Source organism: Acanthochromis polyacanthus, chromosome 1 (assembly GCF_021347895.1).
Source record: "Acanthochromis polyacanthus isolate Apoly-LR-REF ecotype Palm Island chromosome 1, KAUST_Apoly_ChrSc, whole genome shotgun sequence".
NCBI lineage: Eukaryota > Metazoa > Chordata > Actinopteri > Pomacentridae > Acanthochromis > Acanthochromis polyacanthus.
Window position 1 is genome coordinate 25,949,274 of NC_067113.1, and position 17,670 is coordinate 25,966,943.

Sequence of the window (17,670 nt, forward strand, 5' to 3'; positions counted from 1 at the left end):
CACCTTTGTGCGTGCATGCCCATTAGCGTGCCTGCGAGTATGTGCACAGCTGTTCAGGGTGTGTGTTTGTGCATGTTAAGATCTTGAGAACAAAGCACGGCTGGGCTCAGTGTCCCTCCAGACGTTACGTTGCTCTCCTCTGGAGCAGGCCCAGCAGCAGAAGTAGGTCGGCCGACATCACCCCTCCTCTGGGTGGGGGAGAACCGGAGAGAGAGAGGGAGAGAGATGTGGGCTGGGTGGAGGTATGGGCTGGCACAGAGGCTAAGTGCTGAACACTAAACAGATCTAGGCTTGCATGCTTAAGGTCAAAGCAGGATAAGATGTAGATGTTAATGCTGAGAAGCATTTTTCCCCTTAATGAGATATCAAACGCAAGGATAATTGGCCATTAGGAGGAAAATACGTTTCAGAATTATTTCGCGGAAGGCAATACCTTTTCAGGGGAAAACCGGTAAAGAATTTTACAACATGGATGTTGTGTGGCTTGTAATAATGCTAATGTGTTAACTTTTTTCATACAATGGGTGTATCACGTTTGGGAACAAAGCTCCCCATTTGGACTGAAATCAGTTTCATTAATATGAAAAAGATGAGTTTAGAATAACTTATAATAAGTTCCATATGTTTTCAGTGCTCCTGGCTATTGAGTGCTAAACACTTCTAATGCTGCTGCTGTCTTGGCCTGTTCTCCCGTGTAAAAAACAAAACAAAGCAAAACATACTTAAGTGCGGTGGGACTAACCTGTATAAATAAAGAGTTAAGAAGATGCCAAAGTTTCTCAGAGGAACATCTGGAAAGCAATGCACAGACTAAAGTAAATCAATCACTGCGCAGCTACTTAGAATATTTCAAAACCTATTTAGATGTATGAAGTGTGTATTCCAGAATTATGTATTCATCACTATAAAAATGTCACCTGCTGTTTTGGAAATGATTATATCAAAAGTATGACTACATATCAAGGCATTAGCTATGTTAAACGCCAGAACTCAAGTGTGTCTTCCTCGGAAAATAGGGGTAATTCATTTTTCCCTGAATCAGATATAAGACCAAGCTTGACAAGGGAAGACTTTAGCAGTGATTTTAAGTAAAGAGGCTGAATTTGAATGAGTAGAAGTAGGTTGTGAGTGGAATTTAATTCCCTCACCACACCGAGACAACTACCGCTGCTGGTACCTCTGGGCAAACAAACTACGGGTGGAACTGACGACCTCAGTGCACAAGTCTGGCAACAAAAATTCCCTTTCACTAGCATTTGGCTTGGTGGAGTGATTTTTTTTTTTTTTTTTTGCACAAATGGAGGTGGAAAATTTTCTGTTGTTGCAAAAGAGTGATTTTTTTCCCCATCATCTTGTATGTAGAAGCTTAATTTGAAACACGAGTCTCAGCCAGCGAGCTAGTAAAACACAGTCCCGCTTTTTACAAGCCTCATAGCGATTGTTTGGTCTTCAATTCATTATGTGCTGATGTCAGATGTAGATGAAGTCATCACAGCATTGATACTTCCATCAGCCGTCATAACTGATAATACTCGTTGCTCGCTTCCTTATGAAACTGTTATGCAACTTTTTGAGTTTATGCGCTGCAAGTGCTCTCTCATCCTGAGGAATGTGCGTACACATACCTGCACACACGTATAGATATATACATATACATACACTGTGTACATACAGTAAGACCCAGTGTTCAAAAGTAGCAACTCTCCAGCTTATGGTTTACATTCCACAGCAAATCAGCAGCCCGCTCAAATTACAGGCTGTCGCACAGAACGTAGATTCGGGCTCAGGAGCGTGGACGTGCGTTTCTCTTTGCCCATGCATCGATATTTGCTGGATGTCAGCAGTGTGTGCATGTGTGCGTCTATGAGCGTGCTTGTTCCTGCGTCACCCCTCCAGAGTGTCAGTGTCATGAGGGCAGAGGACTGAAGGCAAGGCGACACAGGAAGTCCTCGCTTCCTCCTCGATCACTGAGCCCCACCCTGCCCACGGCAAAGATGTCCGCCGGACTTGGCTCACCGGAGATGGAGTGGAGGGCTCTGTACTGTGTGTGTATGTGTCTGAGTGTGTGTCTTTGCGTGTAGCATCAGCCCAATCCAGCTCGTGTATATACAGCACAGTGTGCTATTTTAAAGTTGTCTCCCACATTTCCTGCTAAAGCGGTTTCTCTCTCTCTTTTTATTGTCTCCTTCTTTTTCATTACACTTCCCATCATGCTCCACTTTCTGCTGCCCTCTCTTCTAGTAGCTACATCAGCCGACTAAAGGATCTATGAGGATTTGTTTTGTTTTTTATATATAGAATTCATCCTAAATATGACAATAGGCCTCGACAGTGTGTGTGTGGTTGTGTGTATCTTTGTGTGTGGACTGGACAGGCAGCAGAGGAAGCTGTCGTGGGAGTGTCTTGCTCCTGGAGCTCCGAGGACAGATAACATTACCCTGCTGATGCTTGCATAACTTCCAGGCAATGCCACGTCACAACTGACCCAGACAAGCACACACACACACACACACATGCACAGATGCGCACATAAACATACACACATTCAGGAATACAAATCTGGATTGGACAGCTGCCTCCATGGGGCTCTGATAGGGTATGCGAAGATTGTGTGTGTGTATAAACGTGTGTGTGGTGTACTTTTAGGGTAACATATATATGTATTTTTAAATCTATCAATTTTGGAATGCTGTGATTGTGTTTTTGGGAAATCCATTGGAGTTGTTTTGTATGTAGGTCAGCTCATAAACGGGCTCCTTTGGTTCAATACCAACACCACGCACACACACACATGCACACACATGCTTTCCCAAGAGGGTCTGTGTTTCCTTTCAATGTGGTGACCACATGTGCAGAGATGAAGGGAGTGAAGGGGAAGAGAGAAAGTGCTTCACTTCTTTCTCGAAGCTGTATACGGCTTCAGCCCAAAAGAAAAAAAACACTGATGCACACACACCTGGCCTACACTCCCTGTCAGCACTGCTGGCTGATCAATAGATGAGGATGAGTGTGTGTGTGTTGATGCTGTGCACGTAAGTGAGTGCATTATTACGGATGTAAGTAATTGGCAGTGTGAGGCCACTTTTTTTTCCAGTGTTTGAGTGTGTGTGTGTGTGTGTTGTGCTTTGGGGGCCCTGTCGCAGCTGTCTTTGACAGCTGTATCATGAGAAACATCTGATGAGAGGTTGCATCATCTCTTCTGTCAGTGTCTGTGAATGTATGTATGGGCAGCTGGACAAGATCACAAGGTTTTTTTCCTGTGTTTTGTGTGTTTTTTGAAAATATTTTATATATATATTTTTGAATGAGCCTGTGCAGAAGCAGATTTATTTATTTCTTTTTTTTTACTCATCTGAGATTGCATGTTTGTGCCTGTGTGTGGTAAAGTGTAGAACAGGATGTTTACCATGGACATGTGTGTATATTTCTTGTGTAAATCTTTAGCAGCAGAAGTTAAACTTTCTGAGGTGCAACTTAAAAATTGTGTGTCTCTCTCTGTGTGTGTATATATGTTGTATTAGGATCTTAGTATCCAGCTGTCTTTTCTTTGCCAGCGATTTTGGGTTTCTTGTTGCTCTGAATTTCCAGTAATCTGAATTTAGTCCTAATTCTTCCTGCTGTTTTCACATGTCATGGGAATTCTTCTGTTTTCAACTTGTTAGATTTTTTGCAGATGACTGTAGTGTTTTCTCATTCAACACCTGCGCTCCTTTTGCTGAATATTGTTGGGCAATGTCTGTCTTGCATGCAATACAAAACAGAGTTTGTCATCATTCCTGTGGTCCCCTTGGTTGTTCTTCACAGTGGCTTTCAAGCTAGAATGTGCTCGTGTCATTGACCCCTAATTGAACCCCACATCTCACCGCAGACCTCAGATTTATTTCAGTGACCCTGGCAGGAGGATTGTTCCGTTTCAGTGTGGGAGTAACTTTTTGTTTTTTTGCAGTATTTTTTGACAGATAACAGGAGCGAGAGTGAAACAAATATCAGTCTCATATCTTGTACTACTGCAAGGTAACTGCAGGATATGCAGCTTGTTTAAGGCGATACAATTTCTGTTATTTTAGCCTCAATTTAACCTTGGTTGTCTGTTACCCTATGATAACTATGGCTGGCTCTACCTACGTCTGCACAGTATTTGACATTTTAGCCACTTAACAGGAAATCTGGTGCACCCAAATGCTGCAGACAAATCCTGTACTAATATTTATTTGAATATTTTTCCAAAGAAAGGGAAATAAATTGGTTAAAAAAAAGATACTTTCACTTAAATGTATTAAATGTACACCACTATGAAAAATACATGAGGAAAACTTCAAGAGTTTCGATTTTCTGACTCATAAAGAGCTGGTTATTTATTTTAATGAGTGTTATGTATTATACAATAAGAATAATTATAGTAATAATAATGATAATGATATATTGATTTTTGTCCTTCAGTAGTAAAACTGGTGTTACACCACAATATTCTGGCAATATTATCAATCACTACAAGTCCGTTTTTAGAAGAAATTGGAACCAATTCACAAGCTCTTATCCCTTTTCCTATTTGTGAGAAATGTGTGCGGGCGATATATGAGAGGAAGGAAGTGAGCAGTGCTTTTATCAGGCTTCATGGGATGTGTGGTCCAACTGTAATTATCAGAAACACTGGCCTTTTTGTCAGCTGCCGTTCTATCTGTCCCATCAGGAACCTGTTCTTCATTCATCTAGATAGCTTCCGGATGTCACATTACACATGCCGGTGCCCTTACCGCGGCTCAGGTACAGTGATGTCATCCCACGTTCACGATATGACCTCATAAGTGTTCTCTGACCCGACCTCTCAGCCGGTCGGAAGTGGAAGAAGCAACAGATGGAAGATGAGAGCGATCGAGGGAGGAAGGGAGGGGGACGGAGGGAGTGTAGCTGGTTCGATGAGTTGTCTGGGATTCCAGCAGTGTTAGGCAGAGGAAGTCGTGACTGTATTCACGGTGCTAAAAGGGTAAAGCTGGAGGCAAGACCTGAGAGTGACGTTACTGTGACATGCATCTCGAGGACCACACTGGCTTATCTGTGCACATACACGGACACAATTACAGCCTCTTGAATGCACACGTACAAATGCTGGATTATCCTGAGCTTTTTTTTTTTTTCTAAATGGAAGTCAGTCTAATATTGTATGACTTACAGCACAGTGTGTGTGTGTGTGTGAGTGTGTGAAGGGTAGCAGGACAAAGAGTGTCTTGTGTTTTGGGGAGGGGTTGGAGGGGTTTAGTTGGGCCTGTTGGGTCCAATCCTGGGGGCCAGGGATGGGAATGTTTCAGTGTGTGTATGTGTGTGTGAGCAGAGGAATGCTGCTGTTTGCTGAGTGAAGAGCACAGAGGCAGCGGAGACTGTCCAAACACACGTCTGTTTGCCAAGAGTGTGTGTGTGTGTGTGAGTCTGAGAGAGGGTGACTGTGTGTGTTTGTGAGCAAGGGGAGAAAGCGCGCACTACGACCGGGCGATGGAAAGAAGGTTTAGAGGGAGTCTCTGTGTGTGTGTGTGTGTGTGTGTGTGTGGTGTGTGTGTTCTCCCCACGCTATGACCTTCTACTCAATGAGGACTTTCATATCCACTGCTAGTCTCCATGGTAGGGGACTGAAAGGGGCCTGTCTCTTCGTACCTGCGACCTGCTCGCTGCACACACGCTAGCCCACACTGCAGACTTTGCTCAGGTTGTGCGCGTAGGTTTGTGTGTTTACTTGTACCCGTTTGTTTGGCCGATGAGAGGTCAGGAAGGCGGATGAGAGAGAGAGAGAGAGACGGAGGGGTGGAAAGAGAGAAGAGAAGGGGGGATGATTTAGGGAATACGGGAAGGATAAAGTGAGGAGGGAAGGGAGGGATGGTGTGAGTAATATTTAAAATGAAAGGAGGGAGTGAAGGATGTGAGTAATAGCTGGAGTGATGGGGGGAAAGAAGGAATTCCTAAGACGGGGATGGAGGTATGGAGAAAAGAGATGAAGAGATGGAAAGAAAAGCGAGTGAGTAAGAGCGGAGAAGTGAAGGTGTAGGAAATGATGGAGAGAGAAGTTGTTAAAGGGCGGAATGTACGGTAGGAGGGAGGAAGGATGGAGGGAGTCAGGAAATGAGAGGAGGACCAAGGGAGGAATGAAAATAGGAATTCAGGAGTCAGTTCGCCTAAATAACAGATTTTTAAAAAGGCGTTTATTCTCACTGAAACCCCTACAGATTAGTGAGAAAACATCCTTTTTTTGGTAAACTGCATGAAATGACCCTTCAAAGGAGACCAAGTTTTGGAAAAGTCGACTTGGATTTTAACTGATGTCAACATAGACAGAAAATATTAGTGTCTCTTCATACTTGCATGTGTGTTTGTAGGTAGTGAGGGCCTCTGTGTGTGCACTGTGCAGTGTGATTTATTCTGAGGCCAGGTCTGCTTCCAGCTGTCCCAACGGGGTCCCAATGACTTTAACAGCCGCAGACCTCCATCACAGAAAGTCAGAGGAAGAGAGAGAGACGGAGAGAGTTTTTCTCTTTTTTTGGTGGGTGTGATGGAGGGAGGAGATATGGACAGTGGAAAAGTCAACATCATTTTCAATCTGCTTATTCTATTTAGATTTTCTTGCTTTCCCCTCAGAGCACGAATTTCATTTCGCAGTAAGCGACCGTGTGCCCTCATGTGCTGCACCTATAATTATCATGATGCTGCTGCTGCATACAGAGACTGACATCTTCAGCTGTTTGCCAGAAATATTTGGGGAAAAAAAACTTGATTACATTTGGGTTTGTGCTTCTGTTTTTTTGAGGTCGTGCAGGCAGGTTTGAAGGAAACAAAGTCTTTTATTTAATTAAGTGCATTTCATAATATATCATGAGGCTAGGTATTGGTTAATTAACCCTCTGCCGTCCAGCTTTTGGAGGCACATAAAAAAATGCCAAGATTGCACAGTTTATTAGAGTAAAAAACTGTGAAATCCCAAAGAATCATGGGACATTCAACTTTCTGACAATCCCGGACCATATACTTGGTGACTTTGTGTTTTGTCAGAAAAAAAATGAGCCAAATCAAAGGTTAAAATGATAGCATTTTATCACGATCACTTCTGTATCCATGTCTTGCAAAAAAGAGTTGCCAAAAATAAAGTGTTTACTTCTCGGCACAAATGAAAAACCATGAGTAATTGCGACCAACAGTCACGTGACAAAAATTTGGATGAACTGCAGGTTGTGTTTAGACAAAATAGATAGAAAATAAGTATAGAAACAAATAAAAATGTGAAAAGTCGTAAAATATTTATTGTACATAAAAAATTCACCTTTTATCCAGTGTTTAAGACACACATTTGTAAGTTTCCATTTTTTTTTCAATTTTCGTAAAAAAAAAAAAATTTAAGAAATTTGACTTACTTTTTTCTTTTTTTTTTACCATATTTATTACACTCTGACTTTGTAATGCTGCACGAAACAGTTTGTCTTTTTAGTTGTCTCTGTACTTCTAACCATGTTTGTGATGTTTCCCTGTTGGTGAAGAACTTTATATGGCAGTAAAAATGAGCCTGCAGGGAGTGAAAACGTGACAGAATATAAAAAATAATAGAGAATTTACTGTAGCAAGACTGTACTGTAAAATACCACATCTGTGTTGCACTAAACCCTGGCCTGGCCTTCAATGTGTGTGGCTGCGTTTGTGTACCTGCTTGTGAGCTGTTGACTGATGAACATAAATAAGAATTTGCTTAAGCACGAGTTGCCTGGTTAAGTAAATAACTCTCCTCCTTCCTTGTAGGTCCTGCTGAAGTTCCCATGATGTCCCCAAATGGGTCAATTCCCCCAATCCACGTACCGCCAGGATACATCTCGCAGGTTAGTTTGTGTTATTGCGTTTTCTCCCTAGTCTGGTACTCTGTCTCTCCTTTTTTTTTTTTTTAAATGTCCCGTATTTTTATGTTCATCATGTGTTTGTGTTGTGTGGGAGCGTTTCAGTCAAAATAACAGTCAGACACAGTGGGAGTCTGATGCAGGCACACGCTCCATGCACGACTGCATTCAATTAGCTGGTGGTTTCTTTTCTGAAGAAAACGAGCTTCTTAAGCCAATGTGTGAGAGGTAAACAACAAGAATACAAATCGGCTATAATTTTACATGTTTTTGATTGTTTTTTTTATTGGGCATTTTGCCTTTATTTAATTTCAAACAGTGGAGACAAACTGGAAATGTGAGGAAGAAAACAAGGGAATAACGTGTAGTAAAGGTCCAGTGAGTCGAGAATCAAACCAGAGACTCACTGTTGTCAGCATTAGTGCCCATATATTCAAGCACTTGCTACCCACTGGGTCCTTTTTCCATACTTTTAAAGCAACTAAATTCAGGTTTAATTCTATTAAAGTGCGCAACAGTTGCTCACCTGCTTGAACATGACCCTTAAAGCAAGCAGCCTAGTTTGGACTCCAGCTTGGGCCTATTGCTGCCTGTCCGTACCTTTCTGCCCCATTTTCCTGCCTCTTTTTAGCTGTTCCTGCCAAATAAGGGGAAAAGAATCCGTATTTGCTTCAGTGTAAACATAAAAATGCCAAGTGTTGACATGCTAGATGAGAAGTTTGAAGCAACTACAAAATGTAGCATTTGCTACATAGGGATGGGCCGATGTGCTTTAAGCATGTTCACTTCTTCAGTGGTCGTTTTTCATATTAAAAATCAATCTGGCAGTCATCAATGCAGAATGGAAAGTATTAACTAGGGATAGACTGATTATTGGCCTGGTAGATTATCATGGCCAATATTTAGCATTTTTCCAGTTATCGGTATTGCTATTTTTAATGTCGACAACTTAAATGCACTGCTTTAAGTGTGACGTAGCCATCTCGTACTTCTGATATCAGAAGTATCTCTCAAGCAGAGACTGCAAAAACAACAAGAAACACAAGCCGTCGCCACGCTAACAGCTAGCCGCTAAGTTAGGAGGCAGATTACTCTGAAACAGAGTCTGGAAAACAATAACTAATACTGTAATGCTTAAAGATATGAGCAACAGACATCGCTGTCGCTTCTGTTGACAACAGAAGCGACAGAACAGAGAAAGATTAGGAAAACAGAAAAGAACAGCCAGAACTGCCAGGAATAAACTGATAAATTTCAATCAATGGGCACATGATGCTTTGATTTTATCACTCCTATTTCTATTGTACATATTCAGTTGTCTCCCCTGGAAAGTCCGTATCGGTAGATCCCTTGTATTAATATGATTGTGCACAAACCACAAAGAAAGTTTTCACCAGGCATTACACCTCTTCTGTCTTTTGTAGGTTAGAAACACACCAAGGCGGCCTCCTCCCCAGAGCACAGAGCAGGAATGTGCTGATTTAGAGGTGTTAGGGTCATTTGTTTTTCTGGATCTCTGATACACATGTGTGCGTCTGTATTCTCTATTAAATGTCCCCGCAAAGACAGCAAAGTGAGAAAGCGAGGAGGAAGAAGGGGCTCAACACAGTGTCCCCACAAGCGGAGTGTTACAAATGTATCTGCGGTCTGCATGTGGTGGGATTGTGTTCCTACGCCAATGGAAGTCAGGTCATTGGCTGGCCGTGGGCGTGTGTTTGTGTTTGCGTGTGCGGGGGTGTGTGTTAGCAGGGATGGGGCCAAGCGTGAGCGGGAAACACTGTCACTCTTACATAAACAAGTCTGATAGGGGAGACTGGGATTTGGTGGGTAGGCGGGTTTTGGGGGTTGAGGGCTGAATGGATGACGGACGGGGGCACTGTGGTGGTGGAAAGTTAGCCGGGATGGATTTTGCACGTGTTGGTGTGTGTTTGTGTCCTCTGCGGTTTGGCGCTAATGTCTGCATTGTGATGACACATGTCCGTACGCGCGCACATGTGCATGTTTGTTGGTGCCTCTGATATAAAGTACGAGCCTTTGTGGGTATGTAGGCCGGATCCACATGTACTCATGCAGGGACTTTGCCCTTGTTTTCCTGTAAACACTCTGTTTTTCTCCTCTGCAGCAGAGGAGAGAACGAGGGGGCAGATAGGGGGCCTCTTCGTCTTCCTCCGCCTCCTCCTCTTATTCTCCCCCTCTCTTTTTTTCCTCACTCGGATTAGTTCTGTAACCCTCTTCCTCCCCTCCTGACCCTCTTTCAGACCCTCGCTTATTTCTTTCTGTGTGTTGTGCTCTGACACAGAGTCTGTTGCTTCTCGGTCGGTGTGGGTTTTTTTTGGGGTGGTGTGTTATTTTCTCCGTGTGAGTGTGTGTGTTGTTGTTGTTAGGGACCAGCAGATGACTTCCCCTCTCAGCAGGGAGTGTGTGTTTGCTCTCTGCTAGGAATGCAGGCCCGTGAAAGTGTCTGAATAGCTGGAATGTGTGTATTTGTGTATATCGGTGTGTGTGTGAGTGTCCCAGTCCATGAATGTGAAAGTGAATACTTGTGTAGAATCTATGTTAAGTTGCTTTGAACCTTATTGAAATCTGCGGACCATCTGATGACAACATTGCAGCGCTTGTTTTCACGGCTTTTAGGGGACAACGCAATCTGTCAGCACACTGTCTCAGTTGTCAAATAAATTATGCGATTAATTCCTTTATTAGATATGCACCACAAAGCGCCTCCTCTTGTGGTGAAAAACTTTGCATGATGGGCATTTAATCTGGATCTCTGGCTCACTTGACTCAAACTCCGCTGACACCTCGACTCAACAATATATGAAGCAATTGCGGGCATTAAAGTTTGGATTTCCCAAGCGAAAGCATCTCTGTGGCTGCCAGGGTGCAACATTGTGCTGTCCAACAACTTTAATTCCTTTTCTCCTCTCTCCTACAGGTGCTGGAGGACACTACAGGGGTCCGGCGAGTGGTGGTGACCCCCCAGTCTCCCGAGTGCTACCCTCCTTCCTACTCTCCGGCTCTCTCCCCAACACACCATCTGCCTCCATACCTCGCTCACCCCCACTTCATCCCCAACTCTCACTCTTTCTACCCCCCTGTCAGCCCTGGGGAGCTGCCCCCCCACCAGTACTACCAGCACCACCTCCCCCCCATGTACGGCGATCCAGGTACTGGAAGGACTCAAGGGCATCAGCTGGATAACCAGCCGATTTTATGTGGAAATAAAAAATCCATTATGAATAAATTTAAAGGTCTGACATTCTCTTATCGTCTCCCCCTGCAGAAATAATCCCAGTTTATGGGATGTCGAACTACATCTCAGGCAGAGAGGAGACGTACAGTAAGCCACAGCCCAAAAAGATTAAGGAACAGAGACAACTAGAGCGACAGAATCGACTCAATTCCCCTCCCTCCACTCTCTATAAGGGAAGTCTGGGGCCAGCACACAACGGATACAGGTGATCACAGAGCTTCTGGGGCTGCTTGATGGTCTGCGTACAAAGATTATTTGCATTTTCTGCTGAATTCATTAGGGTTTTCAATTGTTGTCCACTTGATTATGCCATAATGTGTAGGGAATGAACATCATCCAAATGTACATACAAACCTTTAAGTCAAAATGAGAACATATGAGCTACCTATGCCACAGGAAAAGAAGTAAAAATCCTAGGGTTCATATGTAAAAGTGTGCAATGTTTTTTAGAAACACATTGGGGGGAAAAAAGCATGATTTTATACAAATTGAAGTTTTTTTGATTATTATAATATACTACTGTCATCTAACATCCTGATACAATACGACACGACACACTTTATTGTCCGAAAGGGAGATTTTTTTGGACATTAGTGCAAATTGCATCTCTGTATAGCTACACACAACAAGATTATGAGGCAAACAATACCCCACTGGTCGCAGAATAAAGCCATATATGTATAAAATCATGTATGATGCTTTCCTTTCTCAAATATACATAGAGTCTGGTGTAGTCCAAACACATCAGGAGTTCTGGTTGAGGTTTTTTCTGCACAGTGATGAAAGTGGGGATAAAATAGACAGTTTAAAAAGGTTGCTCTTCTATTTGCACGCTCTGCAACATCTACCTGAAGGTTTGTAGTGAAAATAAAATGTGTGAGGGGTCCTTCGGGATCTCGTGCACATGTCTGACAACAATATTTTCATCGACGGTGTCAAGGGATGTGTTTTTTCATTGCGGTTTTAACCAAGCTGTTTATTTCCGACTGTGACTGGACTGTGAGGGATACTGGATATACTGGACTTAATTATTTACATGTAATTTTTTTAAATAAATGCCTGTAGTAACTATTTCCTTCTGGGACACAGCAGTTTAATCACAGAACACCAGCTATGTACATGGATTTTACCCATTTTCCGAACAGCTCATGTAGTTGGAGTAAGTCTTGGGCACAAATGATGATGAACCAGATTTTTCGGCAGTGTTAACATCTTAAATTCTGTTGTGATTTTTTTTTGTTTGTGGTTCAGCAACAAATCACTCACCCCATCGCTCGGGTCAGTGGGGACGGGGGGCGGAGTCAGCAGTCCAGGGGGCAAGAAGCCGGAGAGACGACTCCGCAGCAGTCCGCGAAACGGTGAATCCGACGCGCACACACAAGGTAGGACCCACAAACATGAAGCACTGGCTAGATTCTGTCAGTGAATAGTAAAAGTTCACAAGGGGCTTTGAAGTTTTTCTTTCCTGCAAGCATATATTGATTTGGTTGGGGGTTTTTTTCTTCCACTTTTATACATCAAAAACGGAGTCGCACCTTGCACAAAAATGCATCCCACTCGAACGAATGCAAGCAAATATATTCCATGTGCAAAACCGCTAAATCAGAGAACCACAATATACACTGTGTTTCTCATCATGGCATTAAAATTGAAGACTCCACTCTAAAAAAGAGGCCCATGGAGACCATCTCGAACATTTCTTAATGCTACATGTCTGCTTGTCAGAAAACATCCCATCAGTGCCTTTTTATTTCCCAAAAAATGGATGTGTCACCTTGGAGTGAAACCATCTTGCGTCTCTTTGTGAAACTCATATTCTGTCTTTTTGTGCCTCTACACGACTGGCTTTGTCCTCTCTAACCTCAGCGCCCCTCTGCATTCAAGCAGGCCGGATAAAACACACCTTTCGTTCTTCTCTTTCTCGCACACTTTTTTTTTTTTGTCACACAGAGAGTCACCTGAAAAAAAAAAAAAAAGATTGGATGAATGCAGCCTCACTGAAGTGAAGGGATCGGGGGAGTGGGGGATGAAGAGATTGAGGTGGGGAAGCGGGTAAGAGGGGTTGTCTGGGTAACCGCATAGCTGAACCCGTCCCCGAGTGCTATCGTTTTACCCTCGCCACAATACCGGCCTTGTTGGCTGAAGGCTGAGCCGCGAGGAGGGGAGGGGGTTTGGGTGAGAGAGATGGGGGAGGGGGTGGAGATGCATACCTGTAGAGTCCTGCATGAGATGAAGGAAACCTTTGAGCTCTGAGATTTAGATGCCGCAGCTCCAGCCTTATCACCCAGACACACAGAGGGAACGCCACATGTGCAAAGACGCGCACACACACACACACACACATGCTCACTTGTGGCACCGTTCGTCTTTAATGACACGTCTTTTGACACTCAGATGTACCTGTGAGTTATTAAAAAGAGCAGAATATCTCGTTTATGCACATGCACGCACACAGCACACAGGGATGCCTGTGGAGGTGATGACAGAAATGCATAAAGAGGCACGTAAATTCATCGGCTCCGTAATTGTGGTTGTCAGGCTATTCTTTAAATTTTGCCAGCCCTTCGTTCTTCGTAGAACTTTGGCTTAGTCCCTCACAGCGAGGTGTCAGATCACAGGAATATTCCATCTGGCTGAGGTGGGGATATATGTATGCGTTTCCCTTTGTTCATGACTTCACAGTGATCTGAATCCACAATACAAATGCGCAGAAAAGAAGGGGGCCGTGTGATAAAGCTGAGAAATTTAACATCAGAAAATATTCAGATTTTCACATTTCAGTCAATATCAATAATTACTGATCCTTTTAAATGAAAAACTAAGAGGGAAAAAAGTCCATTTCTAACACCTAACGTTTACTTTAACTATTTATTCTATTTATCAATGAAAAAGACACTCACAAATAAACACACAGGGCTCCATTATGGAAGGATGGGGTTGGCTGTCTATAGGGAGTTAATGTGCTGATAGTTAATTCATGCAATCAAGCTTTTCATTTTCATTATGTGCTTTTATGATAGTTTACATGTAGTGCATTTAAGTGAAACTACTGAACATTCTATCCAACTATTTTCTTGTTGCTACTGTTGAAGTTTCAACACCCGGACTTTGGATGAAGTTTATGTTTTTAGGGTAGTTTTGTTGGTTCAACAAAGTTGCCCCCACAATTTGTTTTCTCAGCTACCTGAGATGTTATCCATGCAGATAAGTTTGATTTTATATGCCCAGCATCAAATCTGTCCAGAAGTAATGCCCTGCTTACTCTGGATCACATGCCAAAGTTTCCATATAGACTATTCTCTATAAAATGTAGTGTCTTTCTAAATCTGTTTACATGAGCTGAGATTGTTAGCTGATCAGCTGATTATCAGAATATTCACTAAAAATATATGCAGATTTACAAATAAAAACTGAGAAATTATTTATTTCATTTCATTAATGCGCAAAAATGCAAACTATTCCCTGTTTCAAATGTCGTTAATGTAAATGTTGAATGTTTTTTTGTTTTTATTTTATTTTAATAGTCAGTTGCAGCTATTTCATTTACAGCAAGGCGTGTGAATTATCCGTAGTAACTTGGATATTGCTTTAAAAAAACACAATGCTGCAGACATTTTTTATAAAGTGACTTTTCGGCATTTCTTGGCACCACCTTTATTAATAGGCAGAAATCTAAAATATATATTTTTACACTCAACAAAAATATAAATACAACACTTTTGTTTTTGCTCCCATTTTTTATGAGATAAACTCAAAGATCTAAAACTTTTTCTACATACACAATATCACCATTTCTCTCAAATGTTGTTCACAAATCGGTCTAAATCTGTGATAGTGAGCACTTCTCCTTTGCTGAGATAATCCATCCCACCTCACAGGTGTGCCATATCAAGATGCTGATTAGACACCATGATTAGTGCACAGGTGTGCCTTAGACTGCCCACAATAAAAGGCCACTCTGAAATGTGCAGTTTAGTCACACAGCACAATGCCACAAATTTGAGGGAGCGTGCAATTGGCATGCTGACAGCAGGAATGTCAACCAGAGCTTTTGCTCGTGTATTGAATGTTCATTTCTCTACCATAAGCCGTCTCCAAAGGCGTTTCAGAGAATTTGGCAGTACATCCAACCAGCCTCACAATCGCAGATCACGTGTAACCACACCATCCCAGGACCTCCACATCCAGCATGTTCACCTCCAAGATGGTCTGAGACCAGCCACTCAGACAGCTGCTGAAATAATTGGTTTGCATAACCAAAGAATTTGTGCACAAACTGTCAGAAACCGTCTCAGGGAAGCTCATCTGGATGCTCGTCGTCCTCATCGGGGTCTCCACCTGACTCCAGTTCGTCGTCGTAACCGACTTGAGTGGGTAAATGCTCACATTGGATGGCATCTGGCACGTTGGAGAGGTGTTCTCTTCACGGATGAATCCCGGTTTACACTGTTCAGGGCAGATGGCAGACAGCGTGTGTGGCGTCGTGTGGGTGAGTGGTTTTCTGATGTCAATGCTATGGATGGAGTGGCCCATGGTGGCGGTGGGGTTATGGTATGGGCAGGCATCTGTTATGGACGAAGAACACAGGTGATTTTATTGATAGCATTTTGAATGCACAGAGATACCGTGACGAGATCCTGAGGCCCATTGTTGTGCCGTACATCCAAGAACATCACCTCATGTTGTAGCAGGATAATGCACGCCCCCATGTTGCATGGATCTGTACACAATTCTTGGAAGCTGAAAACGTCCCAGTTCTTGCATGGCCAGCATACTCACTGGACATGTCACCCATTGAGCATGTTTGGGATGCTCTGGATCAGCATATGCGACAGCGTGTACCAGTTCCTGCCAATATCCAGCAACTTTGCACAGCCATTGAAGAGGAGTGGACCCCCAAATAAAACAAAACTGCACCTTTTACTGTGGGCAGTGTAAGGCACACCTGTGCACTAATCATGGTGTCTAATCAGCGTCTTGATATGGCACACCTGTGAGGTGGGATGGATTATCTCAGCAAAGGAGAAGTGCTCACTATCACAGATTTAGACAGATTTGTGAACAATATTTGAGAGAAATGGTGATATTGTGTATGTGGAAAAAGTTTTAGATCTTTGAGTTCATCTCATAAAAAATGGGCGCAAAAACAAAAGCGTTGCTTTAATATTTTTGTTGAGTGTAGATGTATAAACCTGAGTAAATGACACCAAATCTATCTTTTACGCTCGATAGGTGATAAAATAAATTTTGTGAAGCTTAAACTGACACTTTACATACATATTATGAAACATTTGTATTATTTTTTTTAACCGTTGCTCTCACATTCAAACACATACACTCATATACAGCATGCTTACAAGTCAGGACCTCTGCAAATGAAAAACACACACATACAGAGGAGCCTGTGTTTGACTACACTGCAGTAAAGAGGAGACTGCACAGCTTCTTCCAGTACATAAACACACACACCATGCTGACACAGGGCGCACAACAAGGAACCATCTAAGATGAGCGACACAAGAGGAAAAGGAAAGTGAGACTGGCGGCTCAGCTTATGAGTTTGGTAGCTTTATGTGGCGCATACTGTGCAACTCCAGCACCAGCAACACACATGACAGACAGGAGCACGTCAACATGTCGCTGGGTGTCTCTTCTGGTCTCATAGGGTCTCAGTAGAGGGCTGGAGATCAGGCTGAGTCAGCTCGATGTACCACACAACACACACACACCGGCACGTAGACGCACACATGCACAAACACCCCGTGACTGGGCTTCCTGTAAAACAATCAGAGCATGAGGGTCCAGAGGATAGGGGGGCAAACAGAGAGAGAGAGAGGGGAGGAATGTTGGATTTGAAGGGCAGATGAGAGAGATGGAAGGTTTGTGAAGAGAAAAAAGCCATAGCTCCTACATCACAGAGGAGAGAGAGAGATGGAAAGACGGAGAGTTAAAGAGCAGAGTACAAATATTCCGACAAAGTTGCTGCTTGGCCCGGCGCATCGGAGTACGGTCCAACCCAGAATACCACACACACACACACACACATGCACAGACACACACACACACACACAGCCGCCTACACTTTGCCCTTGATGCCCTTGCATTTTGTACGTGTGTGTGTGTGTGGCTGTTGCCCCAGTGCCAGTAAGGCAGCAGGCTGACTTGGCGAGCACAGTGTCCATTCCCCAGTAAAGCCAGCTCTACAGGCCCTTTTCCTCAGAACTGAGCTGCTAGCTGAGCAGAAACAGATGTGGGCTCCGTCCCCTCTGTTCCTCCATCTTGGCTCTGCATCATCACCACCGCAGATCCTGCCTCTCACTCCGAAAAACTGGGATTTCAGCAGAAACAGATGGACCGGCTCCCTCAGCTCCTCCATCTTTGGTTCTACGTCATTGCCAAGTGCTGTGGATTGCAGGAGAAAACAGATGTGCGCAGTGACTGCCGTGTCCACCGCACTGGCTCTGTGAATGGGATGTGAGGAAAATAAGTAGAGCCATAGACATTACACTGGTCCGCTGTGTTACGGCATGAGATGTGTGGAAACACTTGTATCCA

The 17,670-nt window shown here is 43.3% G+C and overlaps 1 protein-coding gene across 1 annotated transcript in view; it reads left to right on the top strand.

The window, feature by feature from the left end:
• The window catches only part of fndc3ba (fibronectin type III domain containing 3Ba), a 109,494-nt gene that overhangs the window by 42,361 nt on the left and 49,463 nt on the right, over nucleotides 1-17,670 (top strand). Inside the window, exons 4-7 of the mRNA XM_022223052.2 lie at nucleotides 7,771-7,847; nucleotides 10,798-11,029; nucleotides 11,146-11,320; nucleotides 12,367-12,497. Coding sequence (XP_022078744.2) covers nucleotides 7,771-7,847; nucleotides 10,798-11,029; nucleotides 11,146-11,320; nucleotides 12,367-12,497 — 615 coding nt within the window. The remainder of the gene's footprint in view (nucleotides 1-7,770; nucleotides 7,848-10,797; nucleotides 11,030-11,145; nucleotides 11,321-12,366; nucleotides 12,498-17,670) is intronic.